Source organism: Cetorhinus maximus, chromosome 1, assembly GCF_964194155.1.
Source record: "Cetorhinus maximus chromosome 1, sCetMax3.hap1.1, whole genome shotgun sequence".
NCBI lineage: Eukaryota > Metazoa > Chordata > Chondrichthyes > Lamniformes > Cetorhinidae > Cetorhinus > Cetorhinus maximus.
In genome coordinates, this window is record NC_135879.1 from 235,350,101 (window position 1) to 235,368,528 (window position 18,428).

The 18,428-nt window shown below is 46.5% G+C and overlaps 1 protein-coding gene across 1 annotated transcript in view; it reads right to left on the reverse strand.

Moving 5' to 3' along the window:
- The window catches only part of LOC144692417 (snake venom metalloproteinase BjussuMP-2-like), a 41,197-nt gene extending 40,242 nt beyond the window's left edge, over positions 1-955 (reverse strand). Inside the window, exon 1 of the mRNA XM_078561289.1 lies at positions 829-955. Coding sequence (XP_078417415.1) covers positions 829-883 — 55 coding nt within the window. The 5' untranslated portion in view covers positions 884-955. The remainder of the gene's footprint in view (positions 1-828) is intronic.
- Positions 956-18,428: the final 17,473 nt, after the last annotated feature.

Genomic DNA, 18,428 nt, shown 5'->3' on the forward strand with positions numbered 1-18,428 from the left:
ACACTATAGAGTTCAAATTTCTAGACTTCAACCTAACCACCATCTTCTGAAAGGCAGTTTTCAATCCAATTTCCCAACGAGTTAAAAATATTGTCATGAAATCTAAGCGATTTCATGAATTTTATTTGTGATCCAGGCTGCAGCAATATGACATGCGTTCTGTTAGAACTTTATGAATTATGCTTTCGTATGTTGTGTATAGTTTGCTTCTATTACATGTACATTTAAGGTTATTAAAACTTAAAGCTGCACAAGAACCTTATAACCTGTACAGTTCTCTGTATGTGTGTGTGCGTATGTGTGCATATGTGTGAGTGTGTGTGTGTTTGTGTGAGTGTATTGTAGGAAAAGTATGAACGATGTAGTAAGAATAATATGGCCGTGTTGCTGCAGCCAGAACAATATCAAACATTAAAAATCAGTCTCTACAACAATGCACGTTCTGTCAAAAGAGCACTGTACCTATATATAATGCATTATCTATACATTGCTTTGAATACTGAGTTAAATGCCCAAACACATAGCACTGCATTTAAATATTTTTCCTCACTATTTTTCCATCTTCACATCTTAAAATTACTTCTTAATAAAATCAATATTTCTAAACAGAATATTTAAAAGTAGTGAGACCTATCTAGAAACAAATGTTCTGGTTTCACACATTAATACAATCAGTTATTCCCCTCTTTGGGAGAGATTACATAATAAAAAAAATAAACCTATGTTGTTGCACAGTAAATTCTCACTCAAACCGCTGCCTATTGTTTGCACATATGAGTTATTTCTTGATTCAGGACCGCGTTGCTCACTGTATTAATTGCACTGTACCTCTGGGAGACAGACAAAGCAACAAGGTGAGGATGAGCAGCTGGAGGGGTTCCATTGCAGCTCCAACTTCAGATGGCCTCTCACTGTCTGAGCATTTGTGTTGAGAGTTTGGTCTTTTAATACCTGCTGCACTAGTCTATACTTTGATCATTGATTCTCCCTGGAGTTAGGCAATCAATTCCATGGAACTAACCCCTCCCACCATGAAATATGATCTCTCTCTCATCTACTGATTCTTAAAGTGAGTAACTTTCCTGCCAACATAGAAGGATCATAGGGCTGTAAGGATTATTCTTTAAATCTTGGCTCACCCATCAGCAAAATGCACAAAGGCCGTCCCCTAAAAAGAAATTCTACTCAGCCATTACCATAGATCATATGTTCACATTGCAAACAATGAAAAATTAAAATCAGAATAACTACCTCCTGGAGGCAGCCTGTCATCTCAGGATTTTACTGTTCATTCCCATGTCACTTCTGGCACTCATCTACAGCCAAAACCGAGTTAGGCCTTACGTAGAATTTCGCCAATTGTTGGCTCTTGGCGCCAACAGAACTGACTACAACATTCAACTTACATTTAGATAGCACCTTTCAAATGAGCTGTGTTAAAAATCAGTTAAACCGACGGCCCATCTCTTTTCATGTGGGCATAAAAGATACCTCGTCACCATTCCATACCGTGGCTCATTCGGTAATCCACTCACCGCTGTTCCTGCGAGGTTGTGGGGTTCAAAAATCACTTCAGGACTTGGGCACAAAATCGAGGCTGTGGGAGTGCCGCACTGTCAGCGGTGCCATCTTTCTCTTGAGAAGCTGGGCAGAACTTTACCTTGAGGAGCCGGGCACACCCGGCCTGATTGGGCGTAAAATCGAGTTGACGACAGGCGCATGTCCCGGCATCATCCCGCACTCACGCGCGGCAGACAGGCGCAAAAGTCAGAAGCGCGCACGATTAGGAGGGCAATTAAGCCCATTAACGGTGCAGTTATCTCCAATTTCTCGTGTCCCGTCCAACCTCACGGTTGGTGGACGGGCGAATCGGCCAGGCGGCCTTTACGTTTTTCATCAAACCTCACCCAAGGGCGGGATGAAACCTCCATTACGAAATAAAACAAAAATAAATATTTGCGGACAGTGCTTTTACGAGGTATACTTTCAGGTGCTTGGTTGTGATGCGTGGACATTTTTTTTTTGCAGCTTTTTAAACCTTAATTTCTTCACTTGAAGGTCTGCAGCTCCCTGAGGCAGCTCCCTGTTATTTAAGACCGAGATAGATAGGTTCTTGATTGGTAAGGGGATCAAAGGTTACGGGAGACGGCGGGAGAATGGGGTTGAGAAACTTATCAGCCATGATTGAATGGCAGAGCAGACTCAATGGGCCGAATGGCCTAATTTCTGCTCCTATGTCTTATGGTCTTATGGTCTCTCTCATAGCGCTCACCCGCGTGCCGCGCGCATGATGTCATCGCCCGCCCTCTTCCTGCCCCCAACCCCACCCCCCCCCCCACCACCCCGGCAGCGCTGAGCTTTTCAGAGTGCAGTTCATGCTGGATGGCCGTTAATTGGCCAGCCAGCCTCAACTCGTGGTCAGGGGCCGATCATGGCCGGCGGCCCGTTTCCCGGGCGCTCCCGGGCCTGCCCATTTCGTGCGCCCACCAAAGGTAAAAATCAGTCCATTAAACTGAGGCCCAATCTGGTGTCGTTAAGATCCCATGGCGCTATTTCGAAGAAGAGCATGGGGAGGTACCCCCAGAATTCTGGCCAACACTTATCCCTCAATCGTTATCACAAAAACAGATGAGCTGAGGGTTCTCACCTTGCCGTTTGTGGGGTTTTGCTGTGTGTAAATTGGCTGCCGTGTTCCCTACGTTACATCAGTGACCACTCTTCAAAAGTACTTCACTGGCTGGAAGGCACTTTGAGGCATCCTGAGATCATGAATGGCACTATATAAATGTAAGTTTCTCTTTCTCTTTCAGAAAGAGTATTGCAGCGGAACTGAGGAGCATAAATGCAGGACAGGCCACGTAACAGCGATGGAGAGAATCCCAAAGCAATCAGAAGAGAAAAGCTGAAGCTGCAGCATCACAACCAGTGCGGAGGGTGAAATCCGATGAACTACAGATAAACTGGGTAAATAGTTGGTCATAGGGGTTAAGCTATGAATATGATTGGTTGGTATTTTCAGTGGTTAGCGTTTTAGTGTTGGTTAAGCTATTAAATAACCTTAAAGCATTTAGAAGCTTAAAGTTTTAAAGAACGTGACAGAACAGCTAAAGCACATTGCACACAGACCCTGTGCCAAAATGAGAACTCCAGAACACTGTGTATCCCGGAAAACCATACATTCAGGAAACGCCACCAACAAATCTAGCTTGAGCTTTGAGCTCCTGAGCATGAGGGGTAATGTACTTAGGGGGAGACGGTGGCATAGTGGTAACGTGACGGGGATAATAATCCAGAGGCCCCAACTAATAAGACCATAAGATCATAAGACATAGGAGCAGAAATTAGGCCAATCGGCCCATCGAGTCTGCTCCGCCATTCGATCATGGCTGATAAGTTTCTCAACCCCATTCTCCCGCCTTCTCCCCGTGACCTTTGATCCCCTTACCAATCAAGAACCTATCTAACGCTCTGGAGACATTGGGCAGAATTTTGCCCTTGTCCGGTGGGGGTGGGTGAGGGGCGGTCGGGAAGCTGACCAGCGCCCACGATCGCGGCCGGACCCGCGATTTCATGCTTTGCGGGCCAATGAAGGCGAGCGGCAACACTCAGCGCTCAGCGCCGCCTGGTGTCGGGGGTGGTGGTGGGAGGAGGCCGAGCGCGAGCTTCACACATGCACACGGGGCAGGCACTTTCTAATCTCAGAGCTGCCTCAGGGAGATGAACCGTTTTCAAAATAAAAAAATAAAGATGTTGCAAATGTTATAAAACATGTCCCCTTCGTGCGACTCTCTGTCACATGAGCAGGGGCATGTAATTAAACACATTTGAAAATTTATCACTTTATTTTTATTGGATGTTGGAAACCTCATCCCGCCCGTGGATGAGGTTTGCAAAAAAAATGCAAAGGTCGGACCGTAAGGTTGGACAGGCAGCGAAAACTTTCTTCTCAATACCTTTTTAACGGCCTTTTAGTTGTTGGCGAGCCAACTCCCACCGTGTGACTGCCGACCTTAATCTTGCCCGAGTGCTCGATGACGCCGGGATGCTCGCCCGACGTCATCGCGCGTCATTTTACACTCGGTCGGGTCGGGTCGGGCACGCGCCTGCTCGCCGAGCTAAAGATTCAGCCCAGTGGTTCAAACCTCACCGCGGAAGCTGGAGGGGTTTAAGTTCAATTCACAAACCTGGAACTGCAATCTATGCATGACAACTATCGTCGATTGTCATGAAAATCAATCTGGCTGACCAATAACCTGTCAACCTCACCCAGCCTGGCCTACATGTGGCCTACAGACCCAGAGCAATATGGTTAACTCTTGACTGCCCTCTGGAATGAGCCACATTGTTGAACGGCAATTAGGGATGGATGGGCATCACTCCTATCCCATGAAGGAATAAAGAAATTTTAAAAAGCTAGAAGTCTTAAGGTTAACTTGCAGGTTGAGTTGGTAGTTAGGAAGGCAAATGCAATGTTGGCATTTATTTCGAGAGGACTAGAATATAAAAGCAGGGATGTGCTGCTGAGGCTTTATAAGGCTCTGGTCAGACCACATTTAGAATATTGTGAGCAATTTTGGACCCCATATCTCAGGAAGGATGTGCTGGCCCTGGAGAGGGTCCAGAGGAGGTTCACGAGAATGATCCCAGGAATGAAAGGCTTAACATATGAGGAACGTTTGAGGACTCTGGGTCTATACTCGATGGAGTTTAGAAGGATGAGGGGGGATCTGATTGAAACTTACAGAATACTGAAAGGCCTGGATAGAGTGGACGTGGGAAAGATGTTTCCATTAGTAGGAGAGACTAGGACCCGAGGGCACAGCCTCAGAATAAAGGGAAGACCTTTTAGAACAGAGATGAAGAGAAACTTCTTTAGCCAGAGAGTGGTGAATCTATGGAATTCATTGCCACAGGAGGCTGTGGAAGCCAGGTCATTGAGTGTATTTAAGATTCTTGATTGGTAAGGGGATCAAAGGTTACGGGGAGAAGGCAGGAGAATGGGGTTGAGAAACTTATCAGCCATGATTGAATAGCGGGGCAGACTCGATGGGCCGAATGGCCTAATTTCTGCTCCTATGTCTTATGGTCTTATGGTCTTGTGGATGGCATGCTTTGCTCTCTACAGAGAGTTAGGAAGAGAGGGAGTGCTATCAGGTACTCCAGCAGGGACAGGCAAGCAGTGCAGGAACCACCTGGAAATACATCACTCGCTATACAGGATTAAGTGTTGAATGCCAGTGAGAGAGATGACACTTCAGGGGAGCTACAGGCAGAAGCAAACCCACAGAACTGTGAGAGACACCTGGATTTCTCCCCAGTGCCACACGTTGGTGTGTACAGAAACAGGAAGATAGTATCGCTGGAGAGGTGAAGCAAGAAGGAGGGCTTCAGATTCCTGGGGAATTGGCAACCAGTTCAGGGACAGGCAGGGCCTCACCTGAACAGGGCTGGCACCAATGTCCTCATGTGCAGCGGGGAGGGAACGGCAACCAGGATGTAGCAGCAGAAAGAAGAGAAAAAGTGCATTAAAATAATTAGGAGAGGCAACCAACAAAGACTGAGTAAAGAATAGTGCAGAAAGAACAAGAATCAGATGGAAGAAAGAAACAAAACCGACTAGAATGCATGGGGTGAATTTCATCTTGTGAAAATGGGAGTGTAATGTAATATCCAGCGTGAGACCTCGGGTCGTGATCCTGATGTCATCACTCTGGTTGGCCGTAATACTGTGGGTGGCCGGGCTCCGACATCGGGAGCCTGCTCGCCACATTGAAATTATCAACTGATGGCCATTTAACTTCGTTAACAGTCTAATCATCTGCCATAATACATCCTGGATGCAATCATTCAGTCCCAACATGTAAAACGCTCCAGGTAGGAACCTTGCTTTGTTTCATATTTGATTGAAAGGGCAGATATAAAGGCTGAAGTTGGGTCTGTGCCTGACTTCAGCAGGAGAGACTGCCGATGGGCTCTTGGCTGGCTATTCTGGGATGATCTCGAATCCCTGGACATTGTCAAGGGTCTTAAGCACTCTAGTGTCAGCAATGTGTCAGTAGTTTGTCAATGAGCAGTTAGTCTGGGACCATCAGCGGCACACCCCGCAGGTCTGCATTAGATACCCAGGGAGCAGCCATGATCCATTTACTTTTAGGAACTCCCAGGTGCCAGCCATGTTTACAGGACCTGATGCTTTGGAAGGATAGCTGCTGGGTGACAAAGGCTACCCATTAAAGAAGTGGCTCATGATGCCAGTTCAAAGTCCCAGGAATGACCCTAAGCGTCAATATAATGAGAGTCACAACACAACCAGAGCCATCATCAAGCAGATGATTGGTCTCTCGAAAAGAAAAGTTATTTTTTATTATTCATTGATCAGATGTAGGTGTCGCTGTTTGGGCCAGCACTTATTGTCCATCCCTAGTTGCCCTTGAGAAGGTGCCTTCTTGAACCGCTGCAGTCCCTGTGCTGTAGGTACACCCACAGTGCTGTTAGGAGGGGATTCCATGATTATGACCCAGCGACAGTGAAGGAACGGAGATATATTTTCAAGTCAAGATGGTTAGTGACTTGGAGGAGAAGATCCAGATGATGGGGTTCCCATTTGTCTGTGCACTTGTCTTTCTAAATGGTAGTGGTCATGGGCTTGGAAGGTGCTGCCTAAGGAGCCTTGGTGAGTTTCTGCAGTGCATCTTGTAGATGGTACATGCTGCCACTGTGCGTCGGTGGCGGAGGGAGTGAATGTTTGTGGATGTGGTGCCAATCAAGTGGACTGTTTTGTCCTGGATGGTGTCAAGCTTCTTGAGGGTTGTGGGAGCTGCACTCATCCAGGCAAGAAGGGTATTCCATCACACTCCTGACTTGTGCCTTGTAGATGGTGGACAGGCTTTGGGGAGTCAGGAGGTGAGTTACTTGTCGCAGGATTCCTAGCCTCTGACTTGCTCTTGTAGCCACAGTATTTATATGAATAGTCCAGTTCAGATTCTGGTCAATGGTAACCCCCAGGATGTTGATAGAGGATTCAATAATGGTAATGCCATTGAATGTCAAGTGGTGATGGTGAGATTCTCTCCTTTTGGAGATGGTCATTGCCTGGCACTTGTGTGGTACGAATGTTACTTGCCACTTGTCAGCCTGGATATTGTCCAGACCTTGATGCATTTGGACATGGGCTCTTCAGTATTTGAGAAATCATGAATGGTGCTGAGCATTGGGCAACCATCAGCGGACATCGCTACTTTTGACCTTATGATGGAAGGAAGGTCATTGATGAAGCAGCTGAAGATGGCTGGGCCTAGGACAATACCCTGTGGAACTCCTCCAGTGATGTCCTGGAAAATAGGCAAGGTTACTGCCATCTTCAACTTTGAGCAGAGCGTACATAGGCTTACTTCTGGATTGGCAATACTTTAAGCATTGTGAGATGTTACTCCAGAATGCAAGCTATACTGGACCTGTATTGTGCAATGAGATAGGATTAATAGACAACCTCATCGTGAAGGTACCACCTTGCAGTGATCATAAAATGATTGAATTTTACATTCATTTTGAGGGAGAGAAGAGTGGGTCCAAGACTAGTATTTTATGCTTAAATAAGGGCAATTATGATGGCATGAAAGCAGAGCTAGCTAAAGTGAAATGACAAATGTGGTTAAGGGGTAGGTCAATAGAGCTGCGATGGCAGGTATTTAAAGGGTTATTTCAGAATACTCAGAATTCCAATGAGATTGTGGATCTGACAGTACGATGTGTGCACCAGATTGTGATCCCAGGGCCACTCTAAAGCTAGGACCCATCAAGGTGTGTATCTCTGCACTGGTGGAGTGCTGTGACAGGATTCAAGGAGGATGTCTTCAGATTCCTCTTCAGAGGTTTCTTCAGGGTTTGATTGGAGGCCCCGGGTCATGGACTCTGTCGGCTGTTTGGCAAATGTGCCTGTGGAAGCACGGGGAGATAATTATTCCAAGGCAGTGGCTTGTGAAAGAGGACACATCACTCACGGAATGATTGTCTGATGGATGTTGCACTGCTGGATCCTCACTTGGTAGAGCAGCGCCGACCTCACCGTCAGCACAGGACCGGTCCATCTCGTGGCCGGCCAGCTGGATGGCTCTGTTTTCAAAGTCCGTGAGGACCTTGATTTTGGGCATTCCACCACCCGGTCTGTGACCTCTCTCTCTTGTTGTGTGCCGGTTTGTCCCGCATGGATAGAGATGAAGGAAGTGTAAGCAGGACGCCTGCCAAGCCAGATGATGAGTATGCCTGGCCTGTGTGGGTGGTGAGTGGTCACATGGATGGGATGAGGACAATGACGCCGTGTGTGAGAGAGTGAATGATGATGTCCCTTGAACTGGCAGTGAGTGAGGACCCTGTGGATGTGTGATGGGTTTGTGAGTGTGTGAGTTGAGAGTGTTGAGAAGAGTGACTTACCCTGGCGGAACGGAGGAGATCATTCATCCCCTTGCGGCACTGGGTGCCTGTCCTATTTTGCAGGGCGTTGGTGCTGACCACCGCTGCCACCGCCTCCCAAGCTGGATTGGTCATGTTGCTGCCTGTCCTGCAGCCAGAGTAGGGGGTTACAGGTCATCCCGTCAGGCCTCCACGGCATCCAGCGGTCGCTCAAAGGGCCCGTCATTGAAGCGGGGGGTGGGGGGGTCTTTTTTCCTTTGCTGGCCATGTCTCCCGGGCAGCGGTGGTGAGCTGGTGGTGATGAGCGCTGTGCTGGCGGCTGACTTTTAAACATGGCGGCTGGCATGACAGCGTGACGGGAGAATGAGAGCCCGCCCACCGTGGAAACGGCGTGTTTTGTGGGAATGCACGAGTAATGTGGCGGGCTCGGGATAATACGGCGTGAAAACCCGCCATCGTAGTCAGTGGGTGGAACGCCATTTTGCCTGCCTGCTACCACACTCAGTGAAAATCTGAGAACATTCAGCCCAAAGTTAACAAGTTACCAAGTCCAGACAGGCTCCATCCTAGATTGCTGAGGGAAGCTAGAGTGGAGATAACAGAAGCTCTGGCCACAATCTTTCAAACCTCCTTGGACTGGCACCAGAGGACTGAAAGATTGCAAATGTTACCCCCATTCAAAAAAGGGGAGAGGGATAAACATGGTAACTATAGGCCAGTTAGTCTAACACCAGTGGTGGGAAAAACTACTAGACAAAAAAAAACTTTGTTTGTATAGCACCTGTATTCACTGTAGCAATGTATTCACTGTAGTATTCACTATAGCAGTGTATTCACTGTAGCAATGTAGGAAGTGCAGTAGCCAATTTGCGCACGGCAAACTCCCAGGAACATAGCCCACTGGTGAAATTGACAAACACATGGCAGATGCAATTTAATGTGGATAAGTGTAAAGTGATGCACTTTGAAAAAAACAACATGAAGAGGCAGTATAATCTAAATGGTACGATACTGAGGGAAGACCCAGCACAAAGGGATCTCCCTACCTCTAGCCCTATCTCCCTCTGGGGCTTCCGCTCTCCTTCAATTCTGGTCTCCTGCGCATTCCCAATTTTCATTACTCCACCATTGGTGGCCATGCCTTCAGCTGCCTTGACCCTCACCTTTGGAATTCCCTTCACAAACATGTCCACCTCACTATTCTCTCTCTCTCTCTCCTGCTTTCTCCATCTCCTTATAACCTAGATCTTCAGCCTGGCTGTTGTGAACCCAACCGATGTGCCGTTAAATTCTGTTTGACAGTCCAGCTGTAAAATGCCTTGGGAAGTCTCATTACATCTGAAATGTAAGTTTTTGCTGACAAAGTGTAAATGGTGGAAATCTGGATTAGTGATAAAACCTGTTGGTAATACTCAGTAGACTATCGTCATTGGAAGGAAAACAAAATAAAGGAAGTATTTTGTAATTTTGGGTGTGTCCGTCTTTACAATAGTTCTGTCCAAAACAATAACCATTTTTATTTTCAGATGCCACCAGACATTACCTTGTGTTTATATAATTACTGTTCTTATTTCAATATGCATAGTTTGGATTTTACTAATGCTGCCGGCTTCCTGACTTCCAGCACATGTCATGCGTTTGTGGTTTGATATTGCATGTCTAGACTTACTTAGCGGTATCGTTCTTCATCTTGCACAATTCTATAGAACCTCTCACTCCAACCTGTCTCTGTGGTTTGCAAAATTCAACTCTAATGCTTCCTGTAACTTTAAGGCCGGGTTAATGATTCTAAACAGTTTCTCTGTAATCCCTGTTGCCATGTGTCTGAGTTTCCCCATCACATGAGCTCGTATAGGTAGTGCCATAAACAACACTGTATGCTACGATAACACTGGAACACAAGAAATAGGAGCAGGAGTGGACCATAGGGCCCATTGAGCCTGCTCCACCACGCAATACGATCATGGCTGATCTTGGGCTTCAACTCCATTTTCCACCCACGCCCCGATTTCCCTTAATTCCCTAAGAGACCAAAGATCTATCTACCCCAACCTTAAATGTATTCAACGATGGAGCACCCACTGGGGTAGAGAATTCCAAAGATTCACAACCTTGAATGAAGTAATTTCTCCTTATGTCAGTCCTAAGCGATTGGCCCCTTATCCTGAGACTGTGCCCTCATGTTTTAGATTTCCCGACCAGTGGAAACAATCTCTTAGTATCTATCAAGTCCCTTCGGAACTTTGTAGGTTTCAATGAGATTGTCTCTCATTCTTCTAAACTTCAGACAATATAAACCAAATTTACCCAGCCTCTCATCATAGGGCAACTCCCATGTCGCAGGCATGAATCTAGTGAACCTTCTCTGTACCTGTTCCAATGTGTACACATCTTTTCTTAAATGTGGAGACCAAAACCGCACACAATGGGTGGGATTTTCCTTTCTGGGACTAAGTTCCATGGTGGGGCTGGGGATGGGGAGTGTTTCCCACTGCAGAGGCCACCGGGAATTTGTGTCATATAACGCAACCCTGCCTCATTAATTATGCAGTCAGGGCTTTCCTGATGTTTCGCAAGGTGAGGCGGGCTGAATGGCGTGCTCCCCACCATCTACAACATAACATGTCCTTTAGGGAAGGAAGTCTGCCATCCTTACCTGGTCTGGTCTATACATGACTCAAGACCCACAGCAATGTGGTTGACTCTTTAAATGCCCTCTGAAATGGCCAACAAGCCACTCAGTTGTAACAAACCGCTACAAAGTCACAAAAAAGGAATGAAACTGGACGGACCACCCAGCATCGACCTAGGAAACGACAATGGCAAACTCAGCCCTGTCGACCCTGCAAAGTCCTCCTTACTAACATCTGGGGGCTAGTGCTAAAATTGGGAGAGCTGTCTCACAGACTAGTCAAGCAACAGCCTGACATAGTCATACTCACAGAATCATAACTTACATTATGTCCCAGACGCCTCTATCACCATCCCTGGGTATGTCCTGTCCCAACGACACGACAGGCCCAGCAGAGGTGATGGCACAGCATATACAGTCGGGAGGGAGTTGCCCTGGGAGCCCTCAATGTCAATTCCGGACCCCCTGAAGTCTCATGGTATCAGGTCAAACATGGGCAAGGAAACGTCCTGCTGATTACCACCTATCGTTCTCCCTCAGATGATGAATCAGGGCTCCTCCATGTTGAACACCACTTGGAGGAAGCACTGAGGATGGCAAGGGCGTAGAAAGTACCCTGGGTCAGGGACTTCAATGTCCATCACCAAGAATGGCTCAGTAACACCACTACTGCCTGAGCTGGCCAAGTCCTAAATGACATAGCTGCTAGACTGGGTCTGCGGCAGATAGTGAGGCAACCAGCAAGACGGAAAACATACTTGACCTCATTCTCACCAACCTTCCTGCCACAGATGCATCTGTCCATGACAGCATCGGTAGGAGGGACCACCGCACAATCATTGTGGAGATGAAGTCCCGCCTTCATATTGAGAATACCCTCCATCATGTTGTGTGGCACTACCACCATGCTAAATGGGATAGATTTCGAATAGATCTAGCAACTCAAGACTGGGCATCCATGGGGCGCTGTGGGCCATCAGCAGCAGCAGAATTGTACTCAAACACCATGTAAACTCATGGCCTGGAATATCCCCCACCCTACCATTACCATCAAGGCAGGGAATCAACCCTGGTTCAATGAAGAGTACAGGAGGGTATGTCAGGATCAGCACCAGGCATACCTAAAAATGAGGTGCCAACCTGGTGAAGCTATAACATAGGATTACTTGTGTGCCAAACAGCATAAGCAGCAAGTGATAGACAGAACTAAGTGATCCCACAACCAATGGATCAGATCTAAGCTCTGCAATCCTGCCACATCTAGTCGTGAATAATGGTGGACAATTAAACAACTCACTGGAGGAGGAGGCTCTACAAATATCCCCATGCTCAATGATGGAGGAGCCCAGTACATCAGTGCAAAAGGTAAGGCTGAAACATTTGCTACAATCTTCAGCCAGAAGTGCCAAATGAATGATCCATCTCGGCCTCCTCCAGAGGACCCCATCATCACTGATGCCAGTTTTAAGCCAATTCGATTCACTCCACGTGATAGCAAGAAACGGCTGAAGACATTGAATAGTGCAAAGTCTATGGGCCCTGACAATATTTCGGCAATAGTACTGAAGACTTGTGCTCCAGAACTTGCCACGCCCCTAGCCAAGCTGTTCCAGTACAGCTACAACAGTGGCATCCACCCGGCTATGTGGAAAATTGCCCAGGTATGTTCTGTACACAAAAAGCAGGACAAATCCAATCCGGCCAATTACCGCCCCATCAGCCTGCTCTCCATCATCAGTAAAGTAATGGAAAGGGTCATCAAGTGCTATCAAGTGACACTTGCTTAGCAATAACCTGCTCACTAATGCCCAGTTTGAGTTTCGCCAGGGCCAGTCAGCTCCTGACCTCATTACAGCCTTGGTTCAAACATGGACAAAAGAGCTGAACTCCAGAGGTGAGGTGAGAGTGACTGCCCTTGACATCAAGGCTGCATTTGACAGAGTGTGACATCATGGTGCCTTGGCAAAACTGGTGTCAATGGAAATCAGGGGAAAACTCTCCGCTGGTTGGAGTCATACCTAGCACAAAGGAAGGTGGTTGTTGTTGTTGGAGGTCAGTCATCTCAGCTCCAGGACTTCACTGCAGGAGTTCCTCAGGGTAGTATCCTCGGCCCAACCATCTTCAGCTGCTTCATCAATGGCCTTCCTTCCATCATAAGGTGAGAAGTGGGAGTGTTTGCTGATGATTGTACAATGTTCAGCACCATTTGCAACTCCTCAGATACTGAAGCAGTCCATATCCAAATACAGCAAGATGTGGACAATATCCAGGCTTGGGCTGACAAGTGGCAAGTAGCATTCACGCCACACAAGTGTCAGCCAATGACCATCTCCAACACAAGAGAATCCAATCATCGCCTTTTGATGTGCAATGACATTAACACCCCTGAATCCCCAACTGTTAACATCCTGGGGCTTACCATTGACCAGAAACTGAACTGGACTAGCCATATAAATACTGTGGCTACAAGAGCAGGTCAAAGGCTAAATAACCCACCTCCTGACTCCCCAAAGCCTGTCCATCACCTACAAGGCACACGTCAGGAGTGTGATATAATAATAACAAAAAACTGCGGATGCTGGAAACCCAAAACAAAAACAGAAATACCTGGAAAAACTCAGCAGGTCTGGCAGCATCGGCGGAGAAGAACAAAGTTGACGTTTTGAGTCCTCATGACCCTTCAACAGAACTAAGTAAAAATAGGAGAGGGGTGAAATATAAGCTGGTTTAAGGTCGGGGGGTGGGGGGAGAGAAGTGGGGGGTTTGGTGGTTGTAGGGACAAGCAAGCAGTGATAGGAGCAGATAATCAAAAGATGTCACAGACAAAAGAACAAAGAGGTGTTAAAGGTGGTGATATTATCTAAAAGAATGTGCTAATTAAGAATGGATGGCAGGACACGCAAGGTACAGATACAGGTACCACACCCCCACTAGAGGTATCTGTACCTTGTGTGTCCTGCTATCCATTCTTAATTAGCACATTCTTTTAGATAATATCACCACCTTTAACACCTCTTTGTTCTTTTGTCTGTGACATCTTTTGATTATCTGCTCCTATCACTGCTTGCTTGTCCCTACAACCACCACCCCCCCACTTCTCTCCCCCCACTCCCCCACCTTAAACCAGCTTATATTTCACCCCTCTCCTATTTTTACTTAGTTCTGTTAAAGGGTCATGAGGACTCAAAACGTCAGCTTTGTTCTTCTCCGCCGATGCTGCCAGACCTGCTGAGTTTTTCCAGGTATTTCTGTTTTTGTTGTGTGATATAATAATCTCCACTTGCCTGGATGAGTGCAGCTCCCAAAATATTCAAGAAGTTTGACACCGTCCAGGATAAAGCAGCCCGCTTGATTGGCACCACACCCACAAACACTCACTCCCTCCACCACCAATGCACAGTAGCAGCAGTGTGTACCATCTACAAGATGCACTGCAGGTGTTCACCAAGGCTCTTTGGACAGCACCTTCCAAACCCACGACCACTACCATCTAGAATGAGAAGGGTAGCAGGCAATTGGGAACACCACCACCTGGAAGCTCCCCTCCAAGTCACTCACCATCCTGACTTGGAAATATATCGCCGTTCCTTCACTGTTGCTGGGTCAAAATCCTGGAACTCCTTTCCTAACAGCACTGTGGCTGTACCTACACCACAGGGACTGCAGCAGTTCAAGAAGGCAGCTCACCACCACCTTCTCAAGGGCAATAGAGATGGGCAATAAATGCTCACCCAGCCAAAGAAGCCCACATCCCATGAATGAATAAAAAAAAGAACACCAGATCATAAGAAATAGGAGCAGGAGTAGGCCATTCGGCCCCTCAAGACTGCCCCACTATTCAATAAGATCTTGGCTGGTCTGCCCCAGGCCTCAACTCCACTTTGTGCCAGCTCCTCATAGCCCCCAACTCCCTGGTATTTCAAAAATCTATCTACCTCCTCTTTAAATACTTTCAGTGATCTAGCCCCCCCAACTCTCTGAGTCAGAGAATTCTAGACATTCACTACTCTGTGAGAGGAGAAATTCCTTCACATCTCAGTTTTAAATAAGTATCCCCTTATTCTGTAACTATGTCCCCTAGTTTGAGAGTCCCCCACTAGTGGAAACATCTTCTCAACATCTACCCTGTCAAGCCCCCTCAGAAACTTGTACGTTTCAATGAGATAACCCCTCATTCTTCTAAACTCTAATGAATAAAGGCCTAACCTGTTTAGCCGTTCTTGATAAGTCAACCCCCTTCAACGCAGGAATCAGGTGAGTGAATCTCTTTTGAACTGCCTCCAATGCCAGTATATCCTTTCTTCAATACGGGGACCAAAACTGTACACAGTGCTCCAGGTGCGGCCTCACCAACACCCTGCACGATTGTATCAAGACTTCCCTATTTTAAAAATCTAACCCCCGAGCGATACAGGCCAAAATTCCATTTGCCTTCTAAATTACTAGCTGCATCTGTATGTTAATCTTTTGTGTTTCATGCACAAGAACACCCAGATCGCTCTGTGCTGCACTTTTTTGGAGTCTCTCGCCATTTAAATAATAGTCTGCCTTTTGATTTTTCCTACCAAAGTGCATGACCTCAATTTTCCTACATTAAACTTCATCTGCCAAGTTTTTGCCCATTTACGCAACCTATCTATGCCCCCTTGCAGATTCCTTATGTCCTCACCACATCATGCCCTCCCACATATTTTTGTATCATCAGCAAATTTGGATGCACTGCAGGAACTCACCAAGCCTCCTTAGACAGCACTTTCCAAACCCATGACTACTACATCTAGAAGGACAAGGGCAGCAGATACATGGGAACACCACCACCTGGAAGTTCCCCTCCAAGTCAATCACCATCCTGACTTGGAAATATATCGCCGTTCCTTTACTGTCACTGGGTCAAAATCCTGGAACTCCCTCCCGAACAGCACTGTGGGTGTACCTACACCACATGGACTGCAGCAGTTCAAGAAGACAGCTCACCACCACCTTCTCAAAGGCAATTAAGGATGGGCCAGCCAGCAAAACCCACATACCAAGAATGAATTTTTTCAAAATGACCACAATTCCAACCCAGGGATCCCAGTACTGATCCTTGCTTTGTGCCCATGTCTGGAAGATCCCATGGATATTAGTTTGCCACAAGTTCAGCTGCCATAGTGATCAAATAGCCTGATGATACTCACTGTCAAGCCATGTGTCTGAACAGTGGATTTGGATGAGGTACAGAGGACTGTTGACAACTGGGAAATCACAGTGAGCAAAGACTAAATGACTTCAGGAGAAGAGGATGAAAGGAGAAAATAAGAAAAATAGCCTCTTCTTCTGTTCACAGGAAACATAACATATCTAATCACATCATGGTCAACCTGCACTTTAGTATTGTATTGTCTGGCCTCTCTCTCCCTCTTCAGGCATCATGGTCTAAGGGGGCGTCAGTCACCATGGACTGCCATGTTAATCTTGCTCTGTTTCATCTTCATTAGTGGTACATGCATACAGTTTGCTGGGCTGGTATTGTCTGGTACTCCTTTATAGTGAATATAGTTTGCCTCCAATTCAAGTTTTAATCTCATTCAAAGCTATGCTGATTCAATTATGCAGAGTTAGCTTAGCTCACCAGATGTCCCTGTTGGTTCTGAAATAGAAATTGTGGGTTCATGCCCTAGACCTAGAACGTAAAATAAGCTGTTACATATTTGTCAAAGATGCCTTAGGTAAGGTGGAAATCCAGTTGAAGCAAGATGCCCCCCAACCACTTGGCACTTAAAGGGCAATTTACATCTCAGACCTAATGCTATTGGGATGAACATCACTGAACATCAACTCAGATTTTGCTCCAGTATCTCCCCTCGTGGTTAATTAGATTAGCACATTACATTGAGGCCCCATCTTTGTAAAAAGTTACCATAAAACCATATGACGTAGGAGCAGAAGTAGGTCATTCGGCCCATCGAGTAGGCTCTGCCATTCAATGAGATCATGGCTGATCTGATATTCCTCAACTCCACTTTCCTGCTTTTTCCCCATAACACTTGATTCCCTTACTGATTAAAAATCTGTCCATCTCAGCCTTGAATATACTTAACGACCCAGCCTCTACAGCCCTCTGCGCTAAAGAATTCCACAGATTCATCATCACCCTCTGAGGGAAGAGATTCCTCCTCATTTCTCTCTTAAATGGGCCACCCTTTACTCTGAGAAGTTTGAAGTAGAGCAAGGAGTGCTCCCAGTGTCCTGGCCAACTTTCGCCTCTCAACAAAATGCCCCCAGAAGAAAAAATTAACTGTTTTTTTTTTCGTTTCTGGGTTGTTATTTTCCTTTTGGAAAACTTTGGGAACTATAGGTCCAAAATCACCTGTCCTTCCCAAGCACGCTGCACATGTCATGACATAGAATTGAAAAGTAGGGGAGTTATGTTAACCCCATATTGAACCTTGGTTAGACTGTTCCTAGAGTACCGTGTGCAGTTCTGGTCACCGCATTAGAAAAAGCTATAGAAGCACTGGAGGGGAGCAAAGGAGAAAAGATATAGAAGCAAAGAAGAATATGAGGATGAAACCAGAAATACGTGGGTATGCATATCAGGAAAGGATTGACAGGCTGGGTCTCTTTCCTCTTGAAAAAAGAAGGCTGAATGGGTGACTGAAGGCCTGAGGCCTGCAATCATTCATTTTTGCAATTTTATATTTTTGCATTTTATTTCTGCTTTGCCCGTATTGAATTTTTGGAAAGTTATTTTGTCGATCTTTATTTAAAACTAAGTGTGCTTGTGCTTTTTATTATTCATTCACGGGCCCATTCTCAATTGCCCTACAGAAGGTAGTGGTGAACTACCTTATTGAACCGCTGCAGTCCATGTGGTGTAGGTAGACCCACAGTGCTGTTGGGAATGGAGTTCCAGGATTTTGACCCAGCGACAGTGAAGGAACAGTGATATATTTCCAAGTCAGGGTGGTGAGTGGCTTGGAGGGGAACTTCCAGATGGCAGTGTTCCCATCTATCTGCTGCCCTTGTCCATCTAGATGGTAGTGGTTGTGGGTTTGGTAGTTGCTGTCTAAGGAGCCTTGGTGGGTTCCTGCTGTGCATCTTGCAGATGGTACACACTGCTGCCACTGTGCGTCAGTGTTTGGGGCAGAGTGAATGTTTGTTGATGGGGTGCCAATCAAGCAGATTGCTTTGTCCTGGATGGTGTCAAGCTCCTTAAGTGTTCTTGGAGCAAGTGGAGAGTATTCCATCACACTCCTGATTTGTGTCTTGTAGATGGTGGACAGACTTTGGGGAGTCAGGAGGCGAGTTACTCGCCGCAGGATTCCTAGCCTCTGACCTGCTTTTGTAGGCACAGTATTTGTATGGCTAGTTCAGTTAAGTTCCTGGTCTGAGGATGTTGATAGTG